The following is a 13,247-nucleotide window of genomic DNA, read 5'->3' on the forward strand; positions in this document are numbered from 1 at the left end:
ATTATTTTCTTAATTCTTAATTTGTTTAAATTGTTATTTTCCATAAAATAAATTATTAATTAATATTAAAAAAATTATTCTTCTAATAATGAAAATACGGGTATATCAGGAATTAAGTTTATCTGTCAAATTAAATGGCTAGTGATCTATGTTGGTCTTAGAGTGAAACTATATTTATGGCAATTAAAAAGGGTTGCTGGTGATTTTCCTCTTTATTTATTGCAAGCATAAATAAGGGTGTACCATGCTAAACGTAACAGGAATCTGCAGCAAATTAATAACACAAAAACGTGTTGTTCTGTCGTTCTATAAAAGGAAAGTTTCCGTGAATTGTTAGTTCATTCAAATCAAGTAATCTATCCTTTGTTTTCCTATATTTGCCAACTTCTACATCAAAGCCATGATTATCATTAAAACAAAAATCAGCCCAGAAATTATTAAAGCAATGAACTGCAAATCGCGGGTTAATAGATGTCAGTCAGGTGCTTGTAAAAAAGGCGATAACGATGATTATTGTAAGTTTCCTTTGTATATTTCATAACATTTTGGTTATCGCCACACAAATTTTCTATTTTGAATTTTTAACATAAATTATTGACTATTAATACAAAATAACTATTTTTAACTTAAATTACTGCAGAATTGCCTCCTGATGTTCTTGATGGTCTTGTAAAAGTTCAATATATGCTCCAAAAACATGAGCTTTGAGTGGAAATGGGTGGCTCTTCTACCGCAGCTGATGTGGAAGGTCATTCCTCAGAAGTTTGTTGCTAATAAGCAAAATTTCGGTCATAATTATGAAGGAGCTGCTAAATCAAAATCAAAGGATTATCAAAGCATCTGCAGGAAATTCAAGCAGTGGAAAAGTAGGCCACATTGCATGCACTTGATTGTGTTATCACAAAGTTCCTCCTCTCAGTCCACCTCCATGTTTCGCAGCAGATCACATCACTGCAGATCTTAACAACCTGTCTCTCATATCAGATTTCGAGAACTCGGAAGAGTCATTATAGGTAATGGTCAATCCCTTAACATTATATGCATAGACTCCGCTAAATTTTATTTTTATATACTACAAAACCCTTTAAATTATCGGACTTAAATATTAACGTTTGGCCTTTACTTGATAGCATAAGTTTCTCGATCAAACGATAATTTTATATGGTATCAGAGCAAAAATCTCAAATTTGAATTCCCACGAAAAATCTTGCTCTTCTATACTAGTGCTCCCTCGCGATATTCTGTCAATTTTAATTTACTGTTAATGATTATAATAATCTTGTGTCTTGCTATAGATGCAAACTTGTTGCATAGGAGGTTTGGCCATCCAAATCCTCAAGCTTTGATTCAACTTTTACCTTATTTTGTTGCAATTAACTGTAAGCATCCATAGTTTTGGTGCTCTCCTTGCCGATATATGGCAAAGTCTGTAAACACTAATTTCCTCTTTTAGTGAACAAACCTGAGTATTTTCTTCAACTAGTGTATTCAAGTTTGTTAATTGTATTCATTTTATAGATGCTTATAGCTAGCAATTACACTTGGTTGTTTCCATAAAATAAATAAATAAATGAAGCAGTTGCTGTGTTTACTCAGTTTCAACTTGTTGAAAGAAAATTTGATTAATTTTAATATTAGGCTAGTTCCATTTTAGCTCACAAATCTCCGTAACTTGTGTATTAAAAGGTTTTGATCGAATGTGTTTGCCATTCATTTGTAAGAGCATATTACAAGCACTAATTTTATTATATATATTGACTTAAAGTTCTGACTCTGTTCGATAATTCTTGTGGTATAATATAGTTGATCTCATAAGGGTTATTTATATATATTTACTTAAAGTTTTGACTCTGTTCGATAATTCTTTATTTAATCTAAATAAAACGGTTGAAATAAAAAAGTTAAAAGGATATCATTATTTCAATCACAACCGATCAGCAACTCTTTCAACCTTAGATTTAATTATACACAAAGAATAGGCAAGATAAAAAATATGAAAAACATTTTATACCTGTAAGGAATAATTTCCATAGCCCATAGGCTTTTTATACTAAAATTTTCTTCGAGAAATTGTAAATATATAACATAAGCATTGGATTTCCACCAATTCATAATGAATAAAAAATAAAAATCCAATGACTAAACTCCACCAACTGTAAAAAATTATAGCCTACAAAACCTAGCTAACATTTAGAACACATAAATTATTCTTGAAGGAAATCACTAGCACTTCTTTTGATTTCATGTTCAATCAATAATTGTTGTGGTTGAATGTACCAAGTGGCAGTTATCAGGCGGTTTGGATAAATTTTAGTTATCAGGTGCATGTGCATTATACTTCATTGAATTTCTGGTTTGAAGGGTAACATTGTCTTTTAAAACAAGATTCTATGTCAGGTAGTACGTTTCCTTAACGCCTTTAAAGTCCAGGGAATGTAATTAGTAATTTCAAACATTCTTGACCATGATTTGATCGAAACCACATGGACGAAAAAGTATTTAACTCTCAAACATGTAATTACTAATCTTCACTTTTAAAAAATATATATATATTTTTTTTTTTTTTGACAAGTTTAACCTTAATAAAAATTCTCTATTTATATATATTTTTTAATCTTTAACCTCTAATTCTTACATAAATTCTAAATCTAATTTTTTGTAATAATTGAAATTTTTTATTTTAACAACCAGTAAGTGGTCTGGTGGTAAAAAAGCAAATGAGAATCTAACATGGTCTTCGAAGTTCAGGTCCTCTTGATAGTAAAAGAGCAAGAGTATGATTTAACAAGGTCTCTCAAATTCGAGTTCACATACCTTTTGATAGAGGTGGTCATTGGAGTTTTTACCCAGCCGATCATTCCAAAATCCCAAGAGATTAGTTGAGATATGTGTAAATTGGCCCAAATACCTCCGATCATTAAAAAAATCTATTTATTTTGTTTCAGAATTTTGTTCGCTTGATAAAAATATATTAAATAAAGTAATCACTCAAAGGGATAAATATGATGAAGAAAAATAAGTTTCAAATTTGAAATTGGGAAAAATGGTGCAAATAAAAAACTAATTCAGGTTAGAGGGCTATTTTCGGTATAAAATGACATTTAAAGAGATTTGTTTTTAATTTAAAATAGGTGTATATAGCAAAGGGTGATACTGGAGCTAAATTCACTTTCCTAAAATAAATAATTCTAAAAATTAACGATACACGATACGATATATAGAAGACAAAAAATTGTAATTAATTAATTAAGCAAGAAATATAAAAGCTAAATATAAATAGTTAGAAATTATATCAAGAATTTTGGTTCATTTACTTTTGAAGTTTTCTTATGAGTTTAGATTTGTAATTCTTTCAGGATGTATTTCATACACTTTTTGTGGGACTGTTTAATATGAAATATATCCAAGCTTTTCAAAACAATTAAAAAAAAAAAAAACTTATAATTACTAAGAGCAATATTATACTTACAATTGAGTTGTACAACTAAATCATACAAACAGACAAAAAACAAATGACAGAATAATCATTTTACATAAATTTTGTACAATTTTTATCTGTTTGTATAACTTAATTATATGACTTAGTTATAAGTAAAACATTATTGAATTATTAAATACTCCTCTTAAGTTATTAAAAATCCCCATGTGCCAAGGAGTTTTCAATAATTATAAAAAAGATTTTTAATAATTTTCAAAAACTTTAACTGCATTTAAGATTAGACCTTTCCTTTAAAACAGCATAAAGAATAATAGTATAATTCCTCTCCCTTGATCTCTAAATACATACATATATTAGGCAACTTTATATGTATTTTTATATTATGTGAGTTTATCATTATTTTATTTTCTATTTGTTTCATTAAATTGTTATCCATCTTTATTTTATTTTAATTTTTTTCAATTCTTCAACTTTTAAATTGACATAAAGTAGAATTAAGTTTGATTATCGAAAAAAGTCTTGTAAATGTTATAAACTTTGTGGATGGAAAACGTTGTTCGATCAAATAAATATGTAATAATCATGGTGATTGAAGAATTATACCAATAATTTAAAAAAAAAAAATAGTAATTAAGTAGGAATGCAAGCCACGTCACCATCTTCTTCCTAAATGAATTGGAAAGTTTTTTCCTTTAAATTTATAAATTCTTCCTTTTAAAGCCTATGGGTCCCAAGTTCCATCTTTATGTCTTTATTTATTTATTTCAATTTACCAAATTCTTATCTATTAGATAATGATGGAGACACAATTTAATGTTTTTTAGATATATATATATATAATCTATATATATATAGATATATTAATATTATATATATATAAAATGGTTAAAAATATGACTGATACAAAATATATTTAATTATAATATAATTTAAGCTCAAGCTAGCCTTAACAAAACCTTCTTTATTTCATTTTTTATAATATGGCTGCTCAAACTCATATGAATTTGAATTTATACGTAGAAAATGTGAAATAGTTTTCACAAGGAAACACATTTCACACATTTCATCTTTTGTTATAGCTATTTTGAATATAAATTAAACTAGGCAAAAATATATTATATTTAACATATTTCGACATAATTTACCTACCTTTACAAATGAGAAAAAAATCCACTAATAATGTTAACACCAATATATAAGAGTATAACGCCCCCGATACTAATTAACAACACCATAAACCTAAAATCTAACTCAATACTAATTGACAAAATGGAAAAAAAAAAAAAAAATCTTAGTTTTTATATTCAACCTATAGTGTTTAACCAACTCTTTTACATCACATATCTTATGCAACATATCTTTCTCTTGTAATCTTGAATTGATTTTCACCCTTTATTAATAAGTAATACATGAAATATTCTACTTCTAATGGACCAGACTCACATTTTTATTTTTATTTCTGTTTTCAATAGAACTCATATTATCTTATAACAATTTCATTCATCTTTTAATAAATTTCCTAAATGGAAACAATTTTTACAAAGAAACAATTTAATAAAACAATCCACAATATCCCAACAATTATTTTCTCATTAGGATTAAATGACATCTACATGGCTTATTTATATTTTTGGTCTAGACTTTGTTGGCACCAGGTATATGGTCTCGCTATTTATATTGGAAGAGCTTGACAATTGCGTCCAAATTCTGTGAGGATTTATGACAATTTTCACCTAAGGTATCAATAAATAACAATTTTCCCTTAGATATTATAAAAAACAATTTATCCCTGTTATTAGTATTTCGTTAGAGTTTTATTTTAATTTAATAGATTAAGTGTTAATGTATTAGTCAGATGATGAAAACACTAATAAAATAGTGACTATAAGAGGTAAATTGTTATTTCATGATGCCTCGGGGGGACATGTAATAAACTCTTTCTAAAAAAGAATTTTAATTTTGTACAGGTAAGGCCGGGGTCCGTAACTCTACTTCTCAACCACTTGTAGGTTGAAGATGCTACCTGCTTATGCATTTCATGTTTAGATTATATCTCACTTTAGTAATTAACATCGTGTAATGCTTTTTACTTCACTGAAAAATTAATATAATGTTGAATTTGAGCTCCAAAATAAAATTAATTAATAGCCGCTCAATTCAAAAGCTCCATTAATATTTAGCCATGATTGAAATATGAATCAAATACTAAGACAATGGCCATGTCCATACATTAATACAATTTGATGAATTGCTAGAATTGCTGCCCATGTTTATGTAACAAGAATGGCGTTGAAATGATGTAATAATGTCTTGTCGTTCTATAAAAGCAGAGCCCACAAGAACTGCAATTTCATTGAAACTTTAAAAAGAAATTAACAGTACTCCTATCCTTTGTTTTCCCATACAGCAATTAAATTCTAAGTCTCCGAGATTGAGAATGGAAGTCCTTAATGTGAGTTTTGATAAGAATCGAAGAAAAGCTTAGGTAAATTGAAGAGAAGATTTGATTCAATAACAGTGTAAAAGCTTTTTTGTTTCTCAGCTCACTTTACTCTTTTATATGTGAAAGAGAAAGAGTGAGTTGAGTTTACAATTACGTTTAAACTGAAGCAGGTGTAGTTAAAACTACACCGTTTCTGTACAACTTCACACAAGCCCTCATACGTTTGACAATTATCAAACAACACCCAGTTTGTACTATATTCTAACATTCCCCCTTAAACTGATCTGGAGTAATGTTCTGGGTATCCTGTGCAAGAAATATAAATAGTTAGAAATTATATCAAGAATTTTGGTTCATTTACTTTTGAAGTTTTCTTATGAGTTTAGATTTGTAATTCTTTTAGGATTTATTTCATATACTTTTTGTGGGACTGTTTAATATGAAATATATCCAAGCTTTTCAAAAACCATTAAAAAAAAAAAAAAAAAAAATCCTATAATTATTAAAACAATGTTATACTTACAATTGAGTTGTACAACTAAATCATACAAACAAACAAAAAACAAAGAACAGAGTAATCATTTTATATATATTTTTAATAATTTTCAAAAACTTTAACTGCATTTAAGATTAGACATTTCCTTTAAAACAGTATAAAGAATAATAGTATAATTCCTCTCCCTCAGTCTCTAAATACATAAATATATTAGACAACTTTATATGTATTTTTATATTATGTGAGTTTATCATCATTTTATTTTCTATTTGTTTCATTAAATTGTTATCCATCTTTATTTTTTATTTTTTTTTCAATTCTATAACTTTTAAATTGACATAAAGTAGAATTAAGTTTGATTATCGAAAAAAGTCTTGTAAATGTTATAAACTTTTTGGATGGAAAACGTTGTTCGATCGAATATATATGTAATAATCATGGTGATTGAAGAATTATACCAATAATTTAAAAAAAAAAAAAGTAGTAATCAAGTAGGAATGCAAGCCACGTCACCTTCTTCTTCCTAAATGAATTGGAAAGTTTTTTCCTTTAAATTTATAAGTTCTTCCTTTTAAAGCCTATGGGTCCCAAGTTCCATTTTTATGTCTTTATTTATTTATTTCAATTTACCAAATTCTTATCTATTAGATAATGATGGAGAGAAAATTTAATGTTTTTTTCATATTTATATAAAATGGTTAAAAATATGACTGATACAAAATATATTTAATTATAGTATAATTTAAGCTCAAGCTAGCCTTAACCAAACCTTCTTTATTTCATTTTTTATAATATGGCTGCTCGAACTCATATGAATTTGAATTTATACATTGAAAATGTGAAATAGTCTTCACTACGAAAACACATTTCATCTTTTGTTATAGCTATTTTGAATATAAATCAAACTAGGCAAAAATACATTATATTTAACGTAGTTCAACATAATTTACCTACATTTACGAATGAGGAAAAAAATCCACTAATTATGTCAACACCAATATATAAGAATATAACTGTTATGCCTAAGTAGCAAGAACTGATTAATCAAACAACACAATCAAATCAAGAAACACAAGAAATACCACAGATATCAAACACACAGAACACGCCACAATTTACCGTGGTTCACTTATCCTTTTATGGATAAGCTACATCCACGTTGAGCTCAAGAAAGGTATGAGCTCGCTGCACTTTGATTTCCAGAAACCAGTCAAGATTACACAGACTCCACTCACCAGATTTACCCCGTTTTACAACAGCACTCAGCCTTACAAGATACTCTAAGAATATCCCAAACCCGAGAGAACAACACTCTCACCTTAATGATTAAATCCCCTAATCACTCGACTGAAACTCACAATCTGGAATTGAATCTGAACCCTAACACAGAGAGAATAGCCGACTCAAAGAATAACCCTAGTCTCTTTCGATTTTTCTCTCTGTTTAGAATGACTGTATCATGCGCTTATATATGGTTGACTCTGTGAGTGATCCTGGCCGTCCAATCTGAAACGAATCCTGTGGTCTGCATTTGCCCAAACTAATACGCCTGAACGACGCCGTATTTGAGTTACTTAAACGACGCTGTTTTCAGACTTCCACATTTAACAATAACACTCCCGATACTAATGAACAACAACACCATAAACCTAAAATCTAACTCAATACTAATTGACAAAATGGAAATATCTTAGTTTTTATATTCAACCCATAGTATTTAACCAACTCTTTTACATTACATATCTTATGGAACATATATTTCTCTCGTAATCTTGAATTGATTTTCACATTTTATTAATAAGTAATATATGAAATATTCTACTTCTAATGGGCAGACTCACATTTTTATTTTTATTTCTGTTTTCAATAGAACTCATATTATCTTATAACAATTTCATTCATCTTTTAATAAATTTCCTAAATGGAAACAATTTTTACAAAGAAACAATTTAATAAAATGAACCACAATATCCCAACAATTATTTTCTCATTAGGATTAAATGGCATCTACATGGCTTATTTATATTTTTGGTCTAGACTTTGTTGGCACCAGGTATATGGTTTCGCAGGATCTCTTTAACAAAACTTTAATGTGGTTAACAGTCATAGTCTCGCTATTTATATTGGAAGAGCTTGACAATTGCATCCAAATTCTATAAGGATTTATGACAATTTTCACCTAAAGTATCAATATATAACAATTTTCCCTTAAATATTATAAAAAAACAATTTATCCCTGTTATTAGTATTTCGTTAGAGTTTTATTTTAATTTAATAGATTAAGTGTTAACGTATTAGTCAGATGATGAAAACACTAATAAAATAGTGACTATAAGAGGCAAATTGTTATTTCATGATGCCTTGCGGGGACAGGTAATAAACTCTTTCTAAAAATGAATTGTAATTTTATACAGGTAAGGCCGGGGTCCATAACTCTACTTCCCAACTACTTGTAGGTTGAAGATGCTACCTGCTTATGCATTTCATGTTTAGATTATATCTCACTTTAGTAATTAACATTGTGTAATGCTTTTTACTTCACTAAAAAATTAATATAATTTTTAATTAGAGCTCCAAAATAAAATTAATTAATAGCCGCTCAATTCAAAAGTTTCATTAATTTTAGACATGATTGAAATATGAACCAAATACTAAGACAATGGTCATGTCCATGCAGTAGTACAATTTGATGAACTGCTAGAATTGCTGCCCATGTTTATGTAACAAGAATGGCGTTGAAATGATGTAATAATGTCATGTCGTTCTATAAAAGCAGAGCCCACAAGAACTGCAATTTCATTGAAACTTACAAAAGAAATTAACATTACTCCTATCCTTTGTTTTCCCATACATCAATTAAATTCTAAGTCTCCGAGATTGAGAATGGAAGTCCTTAAACCTATCGAACTGAAATTAGATGTTGAAGACCCGATTCAAAATTGTGAGGAAGGTCTGCCCTTGAGTCCAATTGCTCGTCTGTGTCATCAACCTGACTCAGGGATCTACATCATTGTCATGATTGGCATGAAAACAAAAATGAACCCAGAAGATATTAAAGCAAGCTTAGTGCATACTTTTCTCAAGCAGCCTCGTTTCTGTAGTTTGCAGGTAACTAACAAAACCATAAATTTGAACCCTCAAACTATAGAGTATAAATTTCTCTATCTCTTTTATTGGAAATTGTTATGTGTAAATGTTCTCATTTTTCCAAATTACTTTTGTGTTGGTGAAGACTAGAGTAGAAACTTTTACAGTTTTCAATACAAAAATGTTTGACCGAACTTTAGTCTTATTGTATTTACCGGTGTTCAGTAACTGATAAAGAAATGAATTCATGTGACTTTGTATTGCTAACTTGACTACAATGGCAGGTTGAAGATGAGACAGTTAAAGGGGGGCTAAAATGGGTTAATCAGAAAGAGGTGAATTTAGACAATCATGTTATTGTTCCAATTCTGGATATAAATAATATTGAATCACCTGATAAGTTTGTGGAAGATTACGTCTCCAACCTGAGCAAAACTGGAATTAAAATGTCAGTGCCAATGTGGGATATCCATCTCCTCAACCTGAAAACCACTGATGCTGAATCCGTCGCTGTTTTTCGAGTTCACCACTCCCTCGGTGATGGAATTTCGCTTATGTCTCTTTTCCTTGCTTGTACTCGTAAGATTTCTAACCCAAACAAACCTCCCACGATTTCAATCGTTAAGAAAGTAAATCCCAGCAAATCCTCTGGAGGGTTTTGGGGAAAATTCATCAAATTATGGTTGGTTATCTTGCTCTTTTGGAACACTCTTGTCGATGTTTCCATGTTTATTGCTACCTCATTATCTCTCTTAAATGATACTAAAACGCCCCTCAAGGGTCCCTTGAGCCAAACTCGGCGATTTGTTCGTAGATCAGTGAGTTTGGATGATGTCAAGCTCGTAAAGAACACAATGAATACTGTAAGTTGCTTATGAAATTACAACATGCAATAAGAGATTTTGATTAATCATTTAACAAATAGGTTAGATGTATCAAGTCAAACTTGTGACAATAGGTTTTTTAAAATGTTATAAATTTATTAATTAAGATATGATTGCCTTTAATTAAGAGAACTTAATTGATTTCAAACTTGTCTATTTATTAAGAGTACTTAATTGATTTTAAATTTGTTTATTTATTAAAGCATGTTCAGAAATGTTTCTACGTACCCATATTAATTGGCATAAAAGACTAATAGTAATCCTCTCTAATTTTATTTTTTCCTGTATTTGCAGACAATCAATGATGTTATGCTAGCAATCACTCAAGCAGGCTTATCTCGTTATCTCAATCGAAAATATGGTGCGCTTGTAACCTGAAATCTGGTTTCTATTTTATTTAAGCTATACACATATATAGTCTAAATTAACAAAAAAGAATCAATTCCATACCTAATTTATAATTAAAGAAACATTACAGGGGAGTGTCACAAGATCGATAAAGGAGTGTCAGAAAAAAGCAACAATCTTCCGCGTAATATTCGACTTAGAGCAGCCTTTGCCATGAACCTTAGAAAACCTCCAGGGATCCAAGTAAGTATAGAACTTATGTTAATTAGTCAATTTAAATTAGTTGGTTATATTCTTCATGATATCAGAGCCACAAACTTATGTCTGAACGAAATAGAGAAGCAACAGGAACAAAATAATAATAGTAAAACAAAACAAACAGTAAACAAAGAAATTATACGCGCGATTTACCCTGGTTCACCCAATGTGGGCTACGTCCAGCTGAGTCAATATTATTGAAATATGTCTCACCTCTCTCGTTTACAATGAATGAATTGCTCTCACACACATAACAAGAGAAAAGTATGTTTATATACTAGGTTTAAGAGATTAAACCTAGTTTTACATGGATTCCTATTCCTAAGCCCAACCTAAAAAGGAATTAATAACTTAAAAGAAATCCTACAGCGGTTATACATAGAAAAGCCCAAAATCACCTACGGGCTCGGGGGCGCTGCCCCCGCGACCCCCGCCCGCTCACTGGGGAGCGGGGCACCCGCCCACTGACTGGTCAGCGGGACCCCCGAGTGCGTCTCCATTACCCATTAATGCTGAAGTAGTCGACAACTCCAACAATGTCATGGCTGATTTTTCTTACTCTTCAAACGCTTTTGAGAGAATTTCTAGAAAATTCTCTACAAACTAAACAATTCTCTAGTTTCAACTTAATTTCCTACCTCCCAACCTTCGATTGGTGATAAATTGATTGAAAAGAATTATAATTACGGGCACTCTCAAGTTTTACCAACTCTAGCTTCACTTGAACTTGAAGGTTTTGTTAATGGCTCCTAACCATATCCTCCTCCTTTTATTAATTGTTGCAAAATCTGAAGATTCTGAAAATGCAATAAGAAAATCTAATCTAGATTATTTATTGTGGAAGCGAATTGATCAAGTTTTAATTAGCTGGTTACGTACTTAGTCAAGTTCAATGATTTATATTATATTTTTTACATAGTAAATTTCACTATATTTATGAATATTATTAACTCTGCATTAAATGTAGGAGCTCGATGTTATGATGAAGAAAGGATCTAAAGCAAGGTGGGGCAACATGATGGGTTATTTGTTTTACCCTTTCACCATTGCATTACGAGATGATCCAATAGATTACCTTCGAGAAGCTAAGGCAACCATGGATAGGAAGAAAGCTTCTCTAGAGGCTTCTTTCTCATATTTCTTGCCTAAATGTTTTATCAAGTTTGGTGGTGTGAAGGTATTATAATTCTTTTAAACCTCTTTCTTTTGTTTGGTCTATTCTCTATACTTTTAGGTGTAATTTTTTTTTTAACTCTTAATTTTCAAATATGTGTGTGTGTGTGTGTGAAAACCTTTCATGATTGATCAATCCTGAACGCAGATGGTGAGTTTCCCAACTCAAACGACATTGTGGTTCTCAAATGTAGTAGGGCCAGAAGAAGAAATCGGTTTTTTGGGCTATCCAGTGGCCTATATTGCTCCAAGTAGCTATGGGCAACCCACCGTAAGTATTTAAGCTCTAAACCTCTATTTCTTTTGTGAAATGAATTTGTGCAAGTTAATTAATTATTTGAATCAAAACTAGCTAGCTGACACTTACATTAATTGCAGGGATTACTGATTCATGTCCTTAGTTATGCCAACAAAATTACCTTCATCTTGTCAGTTGATGAAGGTATAATTCCTGATCCTAATCAGTTGTGTGATGATCTTGAAGAATCTTTCAACCTCATCAAAAGTGCAGCCATTGCTAAAGGAATGTCTACGAATTAAGATGTCATTGTTATATTTATACGTGTGCATATATATACATGAGCAAATCAGTGTCATATTGCTATGTAACTCTAAATAAGTAAATTGCCAAAGCCACTAAATTAATAGCTTTTTTTTTCTTTTTTTGGAAAAAGGGCTACTTATTGATTCCATGTCAATTGAATTAATTGGATTTTGTATGCATATCAAGCTTCAGGAAGAAGTCCCCATTAGAGGTGAAAATCGAGTCGAGTCACTCGCGAGTTACTTGAACTTGATTCGATGTTAGTCGAGTCGAGTTTGAGTTCGAGTAGTTAATCGAGTCAAGTTCGATCATAGTAGAATTCGACTTGATATGTTCACGAGTATTTCTAAACTCAATGGTTAGGTTGATAGGTTTTAAAGTAATAGGAGTCATATGTAATTTAAAAATTATAAAATTTTCAAATCCACCCCTATTAGATGAGCTCGAAATCGAGTTTAAACTCAAATTCGATTAAAACTCGAAAAAGACTTGATTATATGAACTCGAGTTCGAACTTGATTCCGTATATATAAGAATTATTTGCGAAGGTATAAAATGGAATATTGTTGATGTAA

The 13,247-nt window shown here is 30.2% G+C and overlaps 1 protein-coding gene across 1 annotated transcript; it reads left to right on the forward strand.

Annotated features, from left to right (window-relative positions):
- The first annotated feature begins 9,233 nt into the window (after positions 1-9,233).
- LOC116141004 (O-acyltransferase WSD1-like) lies at positions 9,234-12,668 on the forward strand. Its single transcript, XM_031426570.1, has 7 exons — positions 9,234-9,486; positions 9,750-10,328; positions 10,644-10,710; positions 10,828-10,940; positions 11,923-12,132; positions 12,277-12,399; positions 12,507-12,668. Exons 1-7 carry the CDS (start codon positions 9,262-9,264, stop codon positions 12,666-12,668), a joined length of 1,479 nt encoding a protein of 492 aa, XP_031282430.1. The 5' UTR covers positions 9,234-9,261.
- Positions 12,669-13,247: the final 579 nt, after the last annotated feature.

Source organism: Pistacia vera, unplaced genomic scaffold (genome assembly GCF_008641045.1).
Source record: "Pistacia vera cultivar Batoury unplaced genomic scaffold, PisVer_v2 Contig39, whole genome shotgun sequence".
Classification (NCBI taxonomy): domain Eukaryota; kingdom Viridiplantae; phylum Streptophyta; class Magnoliopsida; order Sapindales; family Anacardiaceae; genus Pistacia; species Pistacia vera.

Coding starts and splice junctions, on each gene's coding strand:
- LOC116141004 (XM_031426570.1), top strand. CDS start 9,262: ATGGAAGTCCTTAAACCTATCGAACTGAAATTAGATGTTGAAGACCCG. Junction 9,487..9,749: donor CTCGTTTCTGTAGTTTGCAG/GTAACTAACAAA, acceptor CTACAATGGCAG/GTTGAAGATGAGACAGTTAA. Junction 12,133..12,276: donor TCAAGTTTGGTGGTGTGAAG/GTATTATAATTC, acceptor TCCTGAACGCAG/ATGGTGAGTTTCCCAACTCA.